Source organism: Oncorhynchus kisutch, linkage group LG4, assembly GCF_002021735.2.
Source record: "Oncorhynchus kisutch isolate 150728-3 linkage group LG4, Okis_V2, whole genome shotgun sequence".
In the NCBI taxonomy this organism is placed as follows: domain Eukaryota; kingdom Metazoa; phylum Chordata; class Actinopteri; order Salmoniformes; family Salmonidae; genus Oncorhynchus; species Oncorhynchus kisutch.
In genome coordinates this window covers 65,071,278-65,090,110 of record NC_034177.2, presented here as the reverse complement: position 1 = coordinate 65,090,110, position 18,833 = coordinate 65,071,278, and the positions used below count along the sequence as shown (strand labels likewise).

At 42.0% G+C, this 18,833-nt stretch overlaps 1 protein-coding gene and 1 long non-coding RNA gene across 9 annotated transcripts; one reads left to right on the top strand and one right to left on the bottom strand.

The window, feature by feature from the left end:
- Window positions 1–46: 46 nt before the first annotated feature.
- Window positions 47–9,927, bottom strand: LOC109889843 (uncharacterized). Of its 5 annotated transcripts, none has more exons than XR_004209824.1 (5): window positions 9,761–9,927; window positions 6,205–6,263; window positions 3,347–3,405; window positions 3,090–3,205; window positions 47–633 (listed from the first exon to the last, which is right to left on the bottom strand). It is a non-coding gene; the product is annotated as an uncharacterized LOC109889843 (long non-coding RNA). The 5 variants fall into 5 exon arrangements; XR_004209823.1 differs by lacking the exon at window positions 9,761–9,927 and adding an exon at window positions 6,862–7,267; XR_004209822.1 differs by lacking the exon at window positions 9,761–9,927 and adding an exon at window positions 6,760–7,265.
- Window positions 8,926–14,086, top strand: LOC109889842 (zinc finger protein 883). 4 transcript variants are annotated; one of them, XM_020481588.2, is made up of 2 exons: window positions 8,926–9,108; window positions 10,358–14,086. In XM_020481588.2, exon 2 carries the CDS (start codon window positions 10,434–10,436, stop codon window positions 11,832–11,834), a length of 1,401 nt encoding a protein of 466 aa, XP_020337177.1. In that variant the 5' UTR covers window positions 8,926–9,108; window positions 10,358–10,433; the 3' UTR covers window positions 11,835–14,086. The 4 variants fall into 4 exon arrangements, with proteins under 4 accessions (XP_020337177.1, XP_031679270.1, XP_031679269.1 ...); XM_031823410.1 differs by lacking the exon at window positions 8,926–9,108 and adding an exon at window positions 9,984–10,046; XM_031823409.1 differs by lacking the exon at window positions 8,926–9,108 and adding an exon at window positions 10,074–10,174.
- Window positions 14,087–18,833: the final 4,747 nt, after the last annotated feature.

Genomic DNA, 18,833 nt, shown 5'->3' with positions numbered 1-18,833 from the left:
TGATAAATGAAATCACATTTTATAGAAAGCAGGACATTATGTTCCCTAAGTTTAACAAACTGTGACCTGTCTTTAATAAAATTAACAGTAACATTCTCTTGGCATAAAGCAAACATTTGTAAATTACCACATGTAAAGTTGTGGAATGAGATACTTATGTAGACATCCATAGGAAGCAACTCCACCTTTCACTTCAGTAAGACAGCATTCAATCTTTGCAACAACATTCAACTCTGTCAATAATACTGATTCATTTACACAGTGCAATTTAGGAAAAAGATGTGCATAGGCAGTTGATCAGATATTCACAGCAATGAATCCTAACACCAGCAACATTGATACACATCAATGTGCAGCGTTGATGTGCATTGAAGCATAAATTAGGTCTAACACTTGACATCTTCCAGACCTCTGGCCACCCTTCAATGGGGCCTAACTCAGGGACAAGAGAAGTTATGGAAAGGGAGGATATGTCTACAAAGGTATCAAGATATATTTGGGGAAATGTTTTGACTGGTCCATGTTCAATGCCGAGCTCAGTAGCGGGTGGGAGGGTTTCCCTTCAGTTGGTCCCAGTTGTTACACAGAGAGCTGACAGAGCCAGGCCCCCTCGCGCTGGTCCACGTACACACCCTATAAAAAAAAAAAAACTGTCAGTCACACAAGTCAAATCTAACCAGCCTACACTGATATCAAACCAATATCATACACCGACTTATAAACAGTAATGGAATAAAGACTGGAATTCTAGTACCACAGAGACCGCTAGCAGCTGACCATCCCCCTCGCAGCCACAATAGAACAAAGACATGAGGTATGTTTCCTCAGTTTACATTCAACACTGACTCTTGACAAAGGCATTGTGAAAGGGCAGTTTGTTGGTGGGAATTTGCACACGCCTATAGAACCTGGAAAGTACGCACAGCTAACAGCAACATTGGGATATGTCTTCATTGGTTAATGGAACCCTAGTTAACACGATGCCCTATGTACTAGTCGGGGTTGAGTGGTGGTTACCACGATGGTGTAAATCATCAGCACTAAGCATGATTACACATAGATACATAGGAAAGTACACGGGATCAGCTTACAGTTCAGCGTCAGCCTTGAATGGCAAAGCGTATCAATGAGAAGCCATTGCTATGGGCACACAGAAGCAAAGGCAGACCCAACACGTCTTCAGAGTGTATCAGGAGAGCTGAGAGGCAGCGTGGTTGGCTGTCCCTGGCCCCATACAGCGGTAAGGTACAAGACTGATAAGTTCTCTCGTACTGCAGCCACAGGCCCACACCCACAACCAACAGCCCCTAGATAAGTGTGTGTGATGCAGTAGGGGTGCTTATGTCACCATGGCAGGAAGACAGAGAGGTTGCTTGAATTACAACACCCCACCTACCCACACAAGGGAGCCCACAACCATGGGAGCAGAGCACTGATGCAAGGAGAATGCAGAACATGCTGTCATTGTCAAAAACACTACATTGAACTGCTTTTGGATAATTTCCATATGCCGTATGCACCAGCAGGGAATTTTTCTAAAAGAATTAAGAACCTTTCATATTAGGCTATGTGATAGGGTTGGGCACTGTAGCTAGATACAAAACATTTATTTTCCTCAGTGTCTGTCAGGATTGTTATTAATATCCCACTATGACGCTGTGTGAATCACTACCACTACTATTAAGAGACTTCTCAATTAACCACTAGTCTGAAACCAAATTGAATGGGAGGCAGACTCAGTCAGCAGAGGCATCAGCACAATGGGATAATGTTACAATTATGCAGGTTGGTTGCCAGTTGCCTCAAAAAAAGTCCAACTAGCTATGTTTATCCTACTTCCCTAATGGACGTAAGAAATGATCTGCATGTCTAGATGTTTTCCTGCAAGGTTTAGTGACGTGTGTAAGCATGTCACACAAATGCAAGTCCGTAATTGTTTTATTTTTATGTTGATCTGATTCCATCTGAGTGTTCCTACTGGTGAAGGTCAGGGCCATACAGAGAGAAATTACTCTGGTCTAGACAAGACAAACCCTAACTGGAAACAGGCACCTCTTCACTTGATTCATTTCCAATGGACACATTGCATGAGTGGAATTCTAGACGTTGAACACATCAGTGACAGAGATATTATGACCATGGCCTTAGTTTGACATTTGACTCAGCAGCACGGCTTCAATGTGATTAAACCACTTTTTTTATGTTTTTATTACAGCAGGGCTTTAACACAGATGGAGAGAGTATAAACAAGAGTCATTCATAACTAGACTTTGTTTTGTACCATAAAAAGTCAGAAAGGGAAAGATTTTACAGAGACTACATGCAAGTCTAACGTTTAAAATGTGACAGACAGCATGTCTGTTTGATGAGTTTCAAGCATGTTCAGACCAGAAATAATAGTTGTCTGGCAAAGAAAACCCACGGTGGTCAACTCGGACAGAGGAGTAGTGTTCATGTGACAACCTTAACAGTACATGAACTCTAAAGCTGAAACCTGTTGTTGATCCCACGGTTGTATATTTAGTTGGGTGTCCTTAAACCCCTTTGGCTGATGTTGTACCCACGCCCCTCCCTCCCAGTGATATAGCAGTGTAGTCCTGTGCGAGCTTTCAAAAAACTTCCCCTTGTGAATTTGGAGCGACGCATGCTGGGAAATGTAGGCAGCAGAGGGTTGTCCTGTCTAGATGATAACAAAAACCGTCATCAGTCTAACCAGGAAGTGGTGTCTGCAACAACCTCTTTCAATCACATGCAGACATCTGGGTGGAGTTTTAGGTGGAATCTACAAGGAAAATTAGAAGCATGTCAAAACCTGTTTAACTATTGAGATAAACCATCAGGCTTTCCTGGTCGACCAAACCATAAAGTCCTAGATTAGTATTTTCTATTAGATTCCACTAAAAATAATATGTTGGGGGAAAATATAGAAGTGTTTATCATTGTCTGATCCCAAGTGCCCCCCCCCCCCCCCCCCATTTGTGTGGATGAGGAGACATGAGGAAATGTTTCCAGACAGGAAATCGGATTTTTCCGTTCTGTATTCAACATCATACTATCCAGCCAGCTATTGTACTGTACAAAAAAAGTACCTCTACCAGCCTGTGTACAGCATGCCTGTCATAATCCCAGCAGCAACAGTGTTGATGTCATCCTCTGCTAACCGTGCCTTCTCGATGGCCACCCCCAAACGCACTGTACATCAAAGCTGAGGACACAAAAGCATACAGGTGAATTAATGCCACATTATCTCAATAGAAACAACAATAACAGTATGTCAATGTGTGGCACTGCTCAAATGACACCAACGAGTGCGTCAATCCTCTGGTGGGGAATGACGGGCACTCACCCAGTGAGCCAAGTGTGTTTGCCCATGTCGCTCCTTGGAGGGTTACCAGATTTAGGAGCCTAAAAGTGAGGATATCATATCCATTAAAAACACAGACATCTACAGTCTAAACATCAACTCTGACAAAGTCCATGTGATACAAGGGTTGATTTACGATTAGGGGTTCTAGTAAAATGGCCGCGTATTGAAAACCTGACACATGCCCGTTGAAGTTATGCTTCAGTTTATATGGAGATCCTATATCAAAAATGTTAACCATGCGTTGAGGTGATCAGGCAAAGTGACGAACAGCCTGTCAGATGAAAATGTAGTTAGACTGCTGTACCTTCATGATTGATCTGATTCAGCTTCAGACATGCACAAACAGTAAAACTGCACATGACACTGTCTATCTTCAAACAGCGAACAGCTGGAAAAAGAATGACCCTGGTCAAACCAATATTCCAACTGGAGCCGGCATTACAGTGAACACAATCTACCCGTGGCCAAGGCAGACTTCGCCCTCCTTCTCCTGTCCTGACAGGGACTAAGTCATGTGATTGCTGGGGATGTCAAGAGCGCTGACAAGGCCTATAAACCCAGCTGTGTTACACAGCACTAAAAAGTCAGGTGTGTCGACAAAGGTGTGTTAAGCACAGGTTATACCCTGATGAAGACATACATTTTTGCACCTGAGCTCCTAGAGTGTGCGGCTCTCTTTTATTTTCAAGTTTTCTGCTCCGCTGGCCAGCACCTCGTCTAAGGAGGTGTGCGGTTCTTTTTCTTCTAGAGGGTTAAGCACAGGGTCATTCAATGGCCGGGTGAGTGTGACATAATCTCAGTGAAAGCAACAGCGTAGGTCAGATTTACAACAAAACACCATCATATAGGGCTACTATATCCAGTTTTCCATGGAACAATGTGTTATTACTGATACCGACTGGGGGAAATGATGATGCTGCCTATCAGCATTATAAATTCAGCCAAGAGGTTTGGCGAGAATCAATTTCAGCAAATGTAGAGGTATAGAATTCAGTGCTTCTCCCCCCCCCCCCCCCCCCCCCCCCTCTCTAGCGGTGGTCTGATCCCATCGGCAGTTTACCTTTGGACCACAGAGTAAGATCCTCACTGTGAACTAAGCAGGAGGTCCAGTGTTAATAATTACACATGATGGATTAATATCATGCCATGTCACGTCAGATTGTCCATGCATGTCACTTAGCTTTTCTTCTTTGCGTGGAGCAGCATATACTTTGAGTAGATTTAAGTCCCAAATAATCGCCTCATATCTGTAAGGGAAAGCCAAGACTAACCTTTCAAGTGGTTATCCTTTTGGAGTTTAGTTGGAACCAATACAGAATGCAGATTGTTCACACAACCGATAAGATTGAGGTTGGCAAAAAATCTTGCTGCTTACATTATTACCCATATAGATGCATTTAAATACCTTTAAACCTTTAAAAAGATCAAATGGAACCCTTGAATCATTGTGCCAGCGCAATCATAATGGAGAACATGACAAGTTATCAACCAGCCATATGAAATATTTTGACACATACTGAACAAATTGGTGAAGACTGCCCTCTGCTGGTTGATACCAGAATGAGTATTTATCGTATACTGAAAAAGTGATTGAGACGAACATAACTCTTAATCTGCTTTGTCTTTCAAATCCAGAAATAATTTGTGAAGGAGATCCAATTTAATCACGGCCTCCAAAAGACCATTAATTTGTGCAAAGACGGGGGATTGACTGTACATTGCGTGGCTTAGACCAAGCCATGTCTTTGGTCTCGGATAGTCCTATGAGGAGCCCGTTGAGCACATAAAAAGCAACACAAACAAGAATTTACACACGTATAATTGAAATTTCATACAGGCTCCAGAGCGAGACTAAGGGTAAAAACAAGATTTCACATGTAATACAACAGCCTCCGATGGTGAAGAAAGCAATGTTCAAATCTATTAGAAGTTATTAGCACCGGACTAGTATTACTAGAGAACGTTGGGTATGTAATTATTACCCCCATAATGTGCGTTATTCCAGAGGACGATTCGGATTATTTAATAAATTGACATTGTGACGGAAATATGGAGTTTTTTTTCTAGGCGTGAAGATATTTCAACAGGTTCAGGCGATAACAGGCTACACTGAGCTTGGTTCCAAAGTTTCTAAACCATATATAGTCGCCATAATATTTGAATAGAGGAAGTGTGATCATAATCATTAGGATAGTTTAGCGATCCTTAGTAGAAGACGTCCTAAACGCCCCCCAGCCTTCAGATGTGCATCAAACAGCGCACTTGATATGCGTTTTTAGGCTATGGATGAGAAAGCGAACTCGTAATTTCCAAACGTTTAGCGCAGTTGTATGCGGCTTTGCGATCTATTAACAGCAAAGGTTGCATTACATTTGCGCTATTTTTTTAAATGATGCATTTGGCGATGGTTATGCATTCGCAAACGTAAAACAAAAGCATTCACTGTGAAAGTTGATACATGAAGGCCTTCATACAGTATATAGCCCATGCGCATCACTTCGTTAAGTTGATAGGATCAGTTATTGTTTTATTTCTCAAACCACGAGCAACACCTGTCAAACTCAGACATTTCTCTCGAAACACGGGACTAGCATTATCAGAGGACCTTGGAGTTTGCCAAAACAATAGGTTATTCTGGCTGGTATTGTTACTCTCCTGCCATGGCAGATTCGGACGGGACTAAAATTACAGTTGTGCTCATGCACATAATTACATTACCCGACCTCCCCCAGTAAAACTAAACACACCCGATGTGTTGTATTGTAGATCCAGGTCCTGAATCTGGCAGATTCCAAATTTGTGAACCAAAGTCATTCATTATACTAACTGGAACTCACATGTGTAAAATATATTGGATCCACATTAAGATACGGTGAGAGGGGGCTCATCCCAGCCACTGCGTGAGGAGAGAAAAACACACAGAAAATAGTCAGCTGATGCTCATGGCCATAGGTCGAATTGAATTGCAGTCTTTCCATATCACGTTGAGAAACAATTTACGCCGAACTCAGTGTTTGGATATTCAGGCGATGCTCCACCCTTACTGGGTCCACTTGATGTATTGTCCATGTTTCCTAATTTACCTGTGAATGTCTTCCTTCCTGTCTCAGTTAGTGAAATTATCTAGTTAACTTACTTTAATCAAGGAATTAGCTATTAGCGCACCTAGGTAAAGGTAACTAGATGGCTTGCAATTTATCATTAGCCTATATACCAGCTATTCTGGGGAGCATTTAATTCAAACCCAGGCTGCTTGATAGCTATCTATGCTATGTTAGCTAGCGCTTCCTCGTCTTGTTTCTAGCTATCTTAACGCGAGCTAGCTAACGTTAGCTATCTTCTGAGTATGGTACGGTAGCTAACTTACTATTACTAAATACTTATCTCTATACCTTAGCTAGCTACCGTTAGCTTCTTTGAAATTGTTGGGTGTACTATTAGTTTCTCAACTCCGACACAGTTAGATAATAGTTTCAAAAAATGTAGCTAGTTACAGTATTAGTTAGTCACACAGTAGAGTGACCGCTAGCTAGTAACGTTAGCAGACTTGTTTAAGACATCCACCAAAGATGGTGGATAAATTTAAGAGAGTTCACGCAGGCCTTTTAGCGTTGACAGTTTCAGTCTACTTAACTGGGTGTGTCTCCCTTAGACATCAATGCAATAGCAGCTGGGTCTGGTCTACATAGTTAGTTGACGTTCATTAAACTAGAAAAAAGCTGGGGGAAAACAGCGAGTGTAGTACCTCGCTTCCAATTGAATTTCAATTTAAGGGGCTTTATTGGCATGGGAAACATATGTTTAAATTGCACAAGCAAGTGAAATAGATAATAAACAAAAAATAACAGTAAACATTACCCTCAAAAAAGTTCAGAAAGAATAAAGACATGTCAAATGTCATATGATGTCTATATACAGTGTTGTAATGATGTACAAAAGGGAAAATAAATGAACATAAATGTAGGTTGTGTTTGTTCTTCACTGGTTGCCCTTTTCTTGTGGTAGAAGTCACAAATCGTGCTGCTGTGATTGCACGCTGTGGTATTTCACTTAATAGATATGGGAGTTTATCAAAATTGGATTTGTTTTTCAAATTCTTTGTGGGTCTGTGTAATCTGAGGGAAATGTGTGTCTCTAATATGGTCATACATTTGGCAGGAGGTTAGGGTGTGCAGCTCAGTTTCCACCTCATGTTGTGGGCAGTGTGCACATAGCCTGTCTCCTCTTGAGAGCCAGGTCTGCCTTCAGCGGCCTTTCACATAGTCAAAGATTTCCTTAATTTTGGGTCAGTCACAGTGTTCAGGTATTCTGCCACTGTGTACTCTCTGTTTAAGGTCAAATAGCATTCTAGTTTGTGCTGTTTTTTTGTAAATTCTTTCCAATGTGTCAAGTAATTATCTTTTTGTTTTCTCATTTTATTTATTTATTTAATTTCACCTTTATACTCATGATTTGGTTGGGTCTAATTGTGGTGCTGTCCTGGGGCTCTGTGGGGTCTGTTTGTGAACAGAGCCCCAGGACCAGCTTGCTTAGGGGGCTCTTCTCCAGGTTAATTACTCTGTAGGTGATGGCTTTTTTATGGAAGGTTTGGGAATCCCTTCCTTTTAGGTGTTTGTAGAATTGAACGTCTCTTTTCTGGATTTTGAAAATTAGCGGGTATTGGTCTAATTCTGCTCTGCATCCATTATTTGGTGTTTTACGTTGTACACAGAGGATATTTTTGCAGAATTCTGCATGCAGGGTCTCAATTTGGTGTTTGTCCCATTCTGTAAATTATTGGTTGGTGAGCGGACCCCAGACCTCACAATTGTAAAGAGCAATGGGTTCTATAACTGATTCAAGTATCCTAATTGGTATGTCAAATTTCATGTTCGTTTTGATGGCATAGAAGGCCCTTCTCGCCTTGTCTATCAGATCGTTCACAGCTTTGTGGAAGTTACCTGTGGCGGTGATGTTTGTCAGAGGTATGTATAATTTGTGTGCTCTAAGGCAACTGTGTCTAGGTGGAATTTGTATTCGTGGTCCTGGTAACTGGACCATTTTTGGAACACCATTATTTTTGTCTTACTGAGATTTACTGTCAGGGCCCAGGTCTGACAGCATCTGTGCAGAAGATCTAGGTGCTGCGGTAGGCCCTCCTTGGTTGAGAACAGAAGCACCAGATCATCAGCAAACAGTAGACATTTGCTTCCCCTTTCGTCTCTGCAGCCACCAAAAGACGTCACTCAAAAAGCCGTAAAGCCAAGGTTCGATGTCCTTTGTTTGGCTCGACAAATACATTTGGTATTTAGGTGGTTCGAAAATGAAAGGGTGGAGGTTATTACGATTTAATTTAATAATGTGTAATATTTAAATGTTATCTTAACAAGTAATAGACTGAAGACGAATAATGTAACTGTTTTAATAGTGTTTGCGACAGTTTTCACGACACCAGGCACATGCTATGTCCTGTCCAATGACGTCTGTTCCTCTCTGGTTCATTGCCCAATGAAATTCGAGATACATTGCGTGCTGCGCAGGAGCGGTATATATCATGGATTGAAAATGCATATGGCTGGCTTGCCACACACTGTCCTCCAACGCGTTAAGACAATCCACAGTATTTAAAATCAGTGACGATACGCAGCCATTGCCAAGGCTTGATATCCGTGTGGACGCTGGTTGTGATCTGACAGAGGTGCGGCAGAATCGACTAATTTCGTCGAGGGTCAAGACAACGAATCTAGAAGGATAAAAGCCCGGTAAATAGTCATCTCGAGAACATTATTAACTTGCACCATCGCTTATTTCGGTATAATTGTTCATACGTCAAATTTGACTACATAACCAGACTTATAATTTTAAAACATGACGATACAACGTCTTGGTTATGCGAAATATAGCCATCTTGCCATGTCTATTGCAATGAGCATTATGCCGGGTGATATGCTCGGGCCACGGTTTGGTGGCAATTCCTGTCAAAAAAAATCATTCTCGTAACGGGGGGGACTTCTGATGACACTGAATCTGCTGTTTAAAATCGTATGAAGCCAGCTCTCGAGCCTTGGCTCTCGTTTTATGCCCTCTAGCTGCATGTGTCATCGATGCTGTATTTGAGTCTGTCAACCTTCCAAGATGATCCACATGATCAGTGACTGAAGACATGTTCCTTGTTTAATGTATTATGCTTCTATGATCAGTACTATGCTGCTTGATCAATAGGGAAATATGTGTCTGAGAAAATCAATTGAATAATGCATGAATACGCAACAACAAAAAAACAGTCCATGATGAATGCTCGGTGCTATTTTTATGGCGGGGGGGATGAATTCACGCCGCTTTGAGTATTTGTGTCTAGTCTGAGCTAGAGCGCCTTCTGAGCTAAAAATGCGGAATTAATAAAACATACATTACCAGCTCTCTTTGGTCGATATAGCTACCGGCATCCGCCCTGCGACAATGTTGCTTTGTCATTCACTATAGTTCTTGGATGTCATTTTAGGATTTGATTATGTTTTGGGCACAAGAAAGCAATCATTTTTTATACATCTGTCTGTTGTAATGCGGCCTTTTAGTCACAGCCGATTTAATCCACTCCCATCATGCATTGTGCTCATCCCAGCCCTTACTGTATTTCCTGTTTATTGTTGCTGCTTTGTCTGGTAATTTTCTGTCATTGTGGCGTAAATCAACCTCAAATGTAATGTATTAACTAACAGTCTGTAATTATCAATAATTTGTTGTTTTGCTCAAGCTCACCACACCTACTTAAGCAGTCGTTTTTTTGTTTCATTTCCTCTAGGCAACGTAATGCAAAGCACTTCCTCGGTACACAATTCAACTCCACGTTTCGATAGTGAAAGTACAATTATGTCAATGTTTTAACCTGTGATATTCAACCGTTCTTGTTTATTTGTGATATTGGATGTGATGTTAATTTGTTACGATGACATACAGCTATCTAGCTAGGCAGCTGACAGTAGTTTTTACTTTTTTCTCTCTCTCTTTTAGGAGTGGTGGAATCTGTTGACCCTGTAATTATAACAAGACCACAAGTTACACACATTGACATTTAGGGCCTGGTCAAATGGAGGACTCGGAAACTGATTTGACTTCGTCTGAACCGGACGCACTTGGTGCAGACTTCATCACAGTGGAACTGGACACCCAGCCCATAGAATATGTTGTCAAGTGGGCAGAGGTCGGGTCCAAGTTCACAATATCCTGTGTGAAAAAGGAGGCGGATGAGGGATCTGGCCTGAATCTTGACCAGGTGAAGGCAGAGCCAGATGAGCCCTTTTTTGCCCAGTATGAGGAGGAGTTCCCTGGCTGTGACATTGCAGAACAGAGTGTCATAGTAAACGACTCTGATGAGGACGACCACACTGAGCCAGGGAGTAGCCATCTGGTCCCTGTTGGAGATGGCTCTGATTCAGGCTCGGAGAAAGGGGAATATAGCTCACCAGGGGGAAACTACAGCTGCAACTACTGTGGGAAGTGCTATAGTCATTCCTCAAGCCTCTCAAGACACCAGCAATTGCACACAGGAAAGGCACCCCTACCCCCAAACAAGCAAATGGATGCAGGGTCAGGTGAGGGGAACAAATATAAATGCACACAGTGTGCAATGCGATTCAAAAGCAGAAGAGCTCTCGGCACTCATATGAGAACACATCGGGGCATGAGAGTTTACCCATGCAACATCTGTGGGAAGGATTTTAACCACAGCTCCAGCTTGTCGCGTCATAGGCTCATTCACAAAAAAGGGAAGGGTATTCCCTCTGGTGCTCGACCTGCAGAAATCAGTTATGTCCGCCGCCCGCCAGGCAGCAGGAAAAATAAAAAGCAGGCTGGCGCGAAGAAGATCCCTGGCGAGAAGAAGATCCCGATCGTGAAGAACCTCTCCGGAGAGAAGTTCTACGCGTGTACACAATGTGACATGACCTTCAAGAACTCCATTGGCCTCTCGAAACACCAAGTCTCTCATGTCAAGGATCTTCTGAATAACTATGCCCAGGGTAAAGACAGTCTCACCAAGTCCTCAGACTTGAAAATACGCCTCAAGTTGTGCTCGAGGGACAAACCCAACTTCTACACCCTCTGCAAGAAAAACAAGCGGTCAAGAGCTGCCAAGCGCCAGCGGCAGCGCCAAACATCAGTCTCTGAGGAAGAGGAAGGACAATATGCATGCGAGCAGTGTGACAAGCACTTCAGTCAGGCGCAGAGCCTCGCCAGGCACCAGCAAATGCACAAGGGAGACAAGTTCAGCTGCTCTTACTGTAAAAAGACCTTCGCCAGGTTGTCCAACCTCCACCACCATGAGAGATCTCACTCCACAGGGGGCAAGTACGAATGCACCACCTGCAACAAGACATTTGTGCACTCGTCTAGCTACTCCAGGCACAAGCGGCAGCATGCCGAGGAGGCCCACCAGCGCCAGTGGAAGGGCATAGATGAGATGGCACCACTTGATTCAGACTCTGAGTGAGAGCAGTAGTGGTCTGCTCTCAACTACCCACACACAGCTTACTACTCTGGCTTTCAGGGGTTGGGAGGTTTTTGGGGATCTTGTTTCGGACTTAAATTGGCATTACTCTTGAGTATATAACGTGTGTGTGATGATGACTTATGGTATGGTATCAGCAAATTGCATATTTCTTTTCCTAGATTACACTGACTGTGTTGTCCTCTGCTGCCCATGCAAATAAATATTTAGATTTATTTTGTTCACATTCCCTTTTGGTCTGGGTTAGCTACAGGGTTAGGGTGAAAGTGTTGCTAGAGTCTTGCCAGATGTGAAGTATACTGTACCATCTGTGTAGTATATCAGCCGTGTTAGGAAGCCACCCTTGCTACACATCATCAAAATAAAACTGCTATAAAATGCTTCTGCTGTTGAGCAAACCCATTTCCTCTTTTTCTGTATATAATCTATTTTTTATCTCTGTGACATGACAAGGGTCAAAAGGAACCTTGCCATCAAACTAAATCAGGATTTGACCTCTAGGGGATGTGATGTGATGTCTGCATGACACCACACATAGTCCCTGGTTCAATCAAGCTTCTATGGTTTATCTTCAAGATTTACTGTATCTGTTCAGTTCACGCAAGTAATCTATGACGCTCAAACCAACCATCAATAAAATCAAAACAGTGAAGTACTTTATGAGAAACTAAAGAAGGTTGATTGAATCCAGGCATTTCCAATAAATGTGCTAAGATTAATCCTTCAATCAGAACTGGCACGTGTTACTTTCCCATCCCCTACTCAACATCACTTGTTTATGATCTCAATGGCAACACACAGTGGTGAAATTTAAAAAACAAAACAAAATATAGATCTTTTTCTATATATTTGGGATTTAATTACGTTGTTGCATCTTTTTTTTTTGAAAATTGCTAGCATCGAGTGCTCAACCAAGTTTTTATGTAGTATGAGTGCTTAGACAGTTTCGTTCTACTACAAAGAGTTCGGATGAACATTCAGATTGTTGATTTAAGGATTTTAATGTCGAAATATGAAGTCCAATCATATCCTTAGAACTTGAAAATACTATATGTGGTATTTGTCAACATATACTGACTGCAATTACCACAAAGTATAAAATTGACTCCATATATATGTATGCATGATGAATATAACTTGAGAATAGTTACAATATATGTTGTTTTTACATCTGCTGTGCGTGTGTGTAAAACATTGCAATTGTGAAAGTGAGAATAATTGAGATATTTAATATGTGCAGTGTATTTTGACAAATACCTTCAAATATTCCTGGGATTAGGGATTTCATATTTTGTACAAGTATTTGTCTATTGAGGTTATAGGGGAAACTGCACTACTTATTTATGAATTGGGAACAAAGGTGCAATTTAAATGGCAGTGAATGTGATTCACAATGGCTATAGTTGAAAACATCTTTTCGGTGGCAAAGCCTTCCCCATTTGCCCCAAAGTTCCACCTTTTCAGATGTAACCTCTCACAAAATCCATTACTATTCACAGAAATATTATCAAGTGCTGTCAACTACTTACTGTATATCATCAAAGCTTTCAAATAATGCTTGTATACATGCATAGCCAGATGGATTTTCTTTTCCAGTTAAACTGTTCAATTATCTGTTGAAAGTGCTCAACTTATCTCCTTGTTTGATGTTTATATTTGCTTTAAACACAACCAGGGTACTCTAAACAATTATTGACATTTGACCTTGTGAATACCATTTTTACTGTTTAAATTGGAATTTAATTGTCACATCTAACCTCTGTTTCTTTTTCTTATTTCTTGAAAGTGTATAGAGGCATGTATCGAGCACAGACCCGGTCTATTGCATCCACACTGATAATTGAAGAGGAAAAAAATGATGAAAAAAAACTTGGTACCTTCCTTGTATTTATGTAAGTTAATGTTTGTTTGAAGAGCTAAATTCCCCTGGTTCCCTTCAAAACAGACCTTCATTGAGTTCAGTTTTATTTGGTTTGGTTTTCAGTTGTGGTTCTGGCCTTTTTTCTCCAGTGGCAAACAATATTCTCCTCTCTTTTGTTTTTCAGTAATCTCTGCCTTTTTAGATTCTGAAACTCATATCGTTTTCTTTTTTCGCTGTCATTCTTTCTTTTTTTTGATGCAGCGGACCTACATCCTATAGAGAGGTGTATGTTTTTTGTATTGTGTTTGCCATTTAGAATACAGTTGACTTGTTTTTGTCTTGCGTTTTTGTAATAAACCATTCATGAAAGAAAGGCTGGCTCCATGATGTCCTGGATATATTTAAAAATGAGTAGGCCTTCTGTTGATTACAGAATATTGGAACAACTAAATCAGTTAAGTTGATAACTCGATTGTGCGTTACCACTATTCAGTGGTTCTTGACTAATGAGTATAATTTTTTGTTGTGTGGATTATGTTGAATGAGTTAAATTGTTCAGCTACTGTTGATAATTCACCTGTGATTTGATGTCCCCCAGCTAGATGGCAGCAAAACACTTCAAATAAAATAAAAAAGAAGTCTGTCAGCTTGACCCATTACAGAAACAGAAGACGTTTTTCTTCCTTTTACAAACAATTGTTAGAGAATTGTTTTTGCACAGATTTTATTTATCAGGTCTTCTACTAGTATTTAAGACAATTAAATGTTTATTGGCTAACTCAACTTTATAATGACATTTTGTTTTCTTTATCTGCTTCCAAAAATATCTCACAGGGCCACAAACAATTAGGGCTCAATTCCATCTGTATCGCCCCAAGTGTTACAGACAGCACACTAGAAATGTAAAGGTCATTTCCTATTGAACCCTCGTCTGCAGCGGTTACCGTGAATCCAGTCTCCGCTAACGCAGGAACATTGACTGTCAATTTCAATCAGGCTGTAACGCTGAATTTCCACCATCCAGATTGAATGGAGCCCTTCGTGTGTAAAAGACATGCAACTAATAGTATTTGTCTCACAGCCTGAAATGCAGAACCTGTTTTGCTAACATTCCGCTCTTTGTACTCCTTGTCATTGCCGAAAACACGTTTAGCAGGGCAAGGAATGGAATGATAGCTAAACAGACTGGGACCCAGGCTATTTGTCCCAGAGGAATCCTACTCACTGTTCCTCTTGATTTATGTTGATTCAGATTTGTGTCAGCTACATAAATAGTAAGTCAAATGCTATTTTATCTAGAGATATTGGGACAGCTTATCAGACAACAACCTCTGTCACATTGAGAAAGACAGCGATTTGAATCAAACAACTATAGCACACTAAAACCTTGAGGGGACCCACACCGCCCAGAAAAGTGCTCTTCTAATTTCTGTTAGGCTACTCTGCAACCACTCAAAGGAATTTGTAAGGACAGAGTGAGAGAGTGGGCCAAAAAAAATAAAGTTTCTATTAGAATTCAGGCTTTGCAGCTGTGGAGTTTCTGGGCCCTCAAAGTGAGGCAATAACATTTGCCATTGTTGCCAGGCTAGAGGGCTCAGACTTCCTGGCAACCCTAAACTAAATTACCCAGGCTTTTCTGTGGGCCTAGAAACGAGCTCTGTGTTCTGCAACAAAAAGGGCATTGAGATGAGGGGAGAGATGGCCTCCCCGGGCTCCTGAAAAGCCAACTCCGAGCCAATGAATGAAGGCAGAGGGCTCGCTCTATGAGAACCGCTGTGGGAAATGGTAGTGATGTCATTATGAATGCATTTCTGAATGTTTTTGTTGCTTACTTCTCTCTGCCCCCATCCCTGTCCCGAAACCCCCCCCCCCATCCACTGTGCCCTTCCTGTCTCATTTGGGCTCCATTATTGGGAGCCGACCAATGCAAAAAATAAATAAATAATAAGTTAAAGCCCAGTGCCCAGGACCTCAGCGAGGCACGGTCTCCGTGGAAACAGGAAAACAGTGCTGTGGGGCGTCAGTTCCTCTTTGAGACCAGTGTGGAGGACATGAGATAGAGGAAAGGGTGAGAGAGAGGGCAGATCAGTAGGAATTTGGACACCTTAGAAAACACATTTGTAAGCACTGATTTATGGGCCTCTTTCTTGAACAAAGGAGTTTTAAGTTGGATCCAGCCTGTGCTCACTCTTGGTTTGGAGATTAAGGACCTATTCATTCACTTCCCTCATTGAATAATGAATGCTACTTGTTACCACATGCCTGTGGAGAGAAATGAAAATGACAGTTTTTCCATCATTTATTGGTTGGTGCAGTAAAGAGAACCTGACATCAATAATGTTCTTATATTTCCATTAATTTGTATGTATTTCTCAGCATCTGATCTTCTTCCATCCTTTGTTGTTCCATGTCATCCTCTTCCACTAGTTTCCCCACATACCGAAGGCCCTGCATGGTGTGATTGCAGTCATGCAAAATGCCCGTTTCCCCATTAATCTGGTTGATCACCCACCTCCGACTAAGGGCTCTATTCAATCAGCGGTACAGCGTGATAAAAATGTTCCCGTGTTAGCGGAGACTGCATTGGCGGTAAACGCTGCGTATGTCCTCTCAATCTGAAATTACCGTTACATTTATATCACGCAATCTATCGCTGCAGCGATACAGACTGAATAAAGATATAAATGCCCCTACGGGCAGGAAGAACAAACAAACAACATATTACCCTGTTAACATGGTCACACAGCTCAGTAGGTGGTGGTGCATTGTGCCAATCCCTGATAAGGCTGATTTTAATGAGGTGAAAACCAACAAGTGCCAAACAAAGGGCAAAACGATTAGATAAGCAACAAGCTAATTACTCACTCTCACAATCAAGTGGAGCTCATTCTCTCTTATGTGATGTTTAGGCTACAACATCTCCCCGCAGCCACGTTCAAATCAAGGGTTCGGCTAAATACGGAGAAAGGGAGCTCTGCCCGGCACACAGTACTACACATGTCCATAACAGTGTTCCATGGCGTTGTTTTCCTTCTCAATCAGATGCGTTTAATTTGCTTTGGTTGGAGAACACGAAGTGAGAAGGGTATTTTCAAACGGATGGAAATTAAACCATTATAAAATAGTGAAGAGAACTGAATACAGAGCATTAAAAAGACCGCTGCATTATAATAACATATTTTAATAACCTTTTCTAAGAGCGGCCAGGGGACACATTTAAAAGAAACTAACAGAGCTAAGAGTTTGTAATGGTAATATGGTATTGACGTGACTGACGCCAATAAGGTGTAGCAATGCATCACTTTTCAGTCTTCCCAACCGCCACCAGAAAGCTGACCAAGATCCCAGCCAGCGTCAACATGAAGGTCAAATCTGCTCTGGGACATACTAAATTCATCCTGTGCAGCGACTGAACACCTCCCAGGACTCTTTACCCAGTCCCCTGCAAGCTCCGCTTTCCTCCTCACTGCCAGTGCTGTCTACCCCTCCCTACCCTCCCTTGAGGACACTTACCTACTTATTAGGGGGGGGGGGGGGGCATTCTCCAAGTTGGGGATGGGAGGTCTGCAGATTTTGATTCAGGGGGAACATTATTTCAACCATTCTCTCTCTCATATGTAGATTCAGAGCAGCAGTGGATGAGTACTTCTGTCTGATCTGATTGATCCCCACTCTGGGGCAGAATATTGGATGTATCACAGCCAGAGTCTGGTACTGTTCTGTTGAATAAAACAAATGGCAGGGAAAGACAAAAGATTCTATTCAATCTGTATCGCTGAAGCGTTACAGATTCCACGTCAGAAACGTAAAGGTCATTTCCGATTGAGCCGGCATATGCAGCGCTCACCGTCGATGCAGTCTCCGCTAACATGGGAACATAGACTTTACATTTCAATCACGTTGAGCACAAAGTACACTATGATCACTGCATGGTTTCTGCACGACATGTAGGTTTCTGCTGGGAGTGGCTGAAGCAATTTACAGATCAATCCGCAGAGCGGAGACGCCAGTATTCTGCTCTAACCCTCCTCTCCTCCTCATCCTCTTCTCCTCGTCTACCCCATGGCATGGCGGCGTTGCTGTTATAGCTGCTGTTGATCTATGGCAGGGTGAACTTCAACATTTTACTTCTCATTTCTCCTCCTCAGCAGTTAAAATTTGATGCCCAGGGAGCCTCACATGTACTTTAACACTCCATAATGAGAGAGAGAGAGAGAGAGAGACAGAATCCCACAACTCAATCAGAGATCTGGGTGCCAAGCTTTTTACTTCTTCTACACAAACACTTTCATGGCTCAACACCCGGTGGCAACACAAGATGCGATTTCTTCCCCAAAATAGCCGCCAGGAACCCCAGCACATCTTATCAACACAGAGCAGAGGCCCACTGCAGCCCAGGCAATTTAAACCCTGTGATAGACATGGCAATTCCCCTGGAAAGCTCCGGATTGGAGGATGAGGACCGGGGAAAAAGAGAATGAGTAGTGAAACAAGGAATGAGAACCCAGAAAGGGCGAGGGTTGTAATGTGCGGGTATGGATATGGACAAAGTATGTGTGTGTGTTTCTGATGGAGGGAGACTTGTAGACTAGTTGCCATGCTAAGAAGTAGTTGTATATGGAAAATGTTGACAGGCGTAACCGGTATAACAATAACTTAACTCATAACAGCAGGTTGCTAGAGCAGAGGTGTTTTTGTGTGTTTTTGAGTAGAGAGAGACATTTGAGCATCTGAGGATGCTCCATTGACTTAAAGATGACAGCGGATAGTAATCACACAATTCCCAATTACATATCCTCCATGCCTTCCAATGTCAGATAGTGTGAAGGAGGGTATTGATTTGCACTCCACCTCACATCTGTACCACACTGTGTTCCTGTCCGCTTCTACATCAGGGATCGGAGATCATTTTACCCCCTATTTCGAAGCCCATTTTATGGTGTCCTTCATTGTATAAGATACATTATAGACTGGGTGGTTCGAGCTCTGAATACTGATTGGCTGACAGCCATGGCATATGACATCAACTCAAATCTAATTTTATTGGTCACATACACATGGTTAGCAGATGTTATTGCGAATGTAGCGAAATGCATGTGCTTCTAGCTCCGACAGTGCAG

Bases quoted from the DNA above. Each gene is read 5' to 3' on its own strand.
- LOC109889842 (XM_020481588.2), top strand. From the start codon at position 10,434: ATGGAGGACTCGGAAACTGATTTGACTTCGTCTGAACCGGACGCACTT.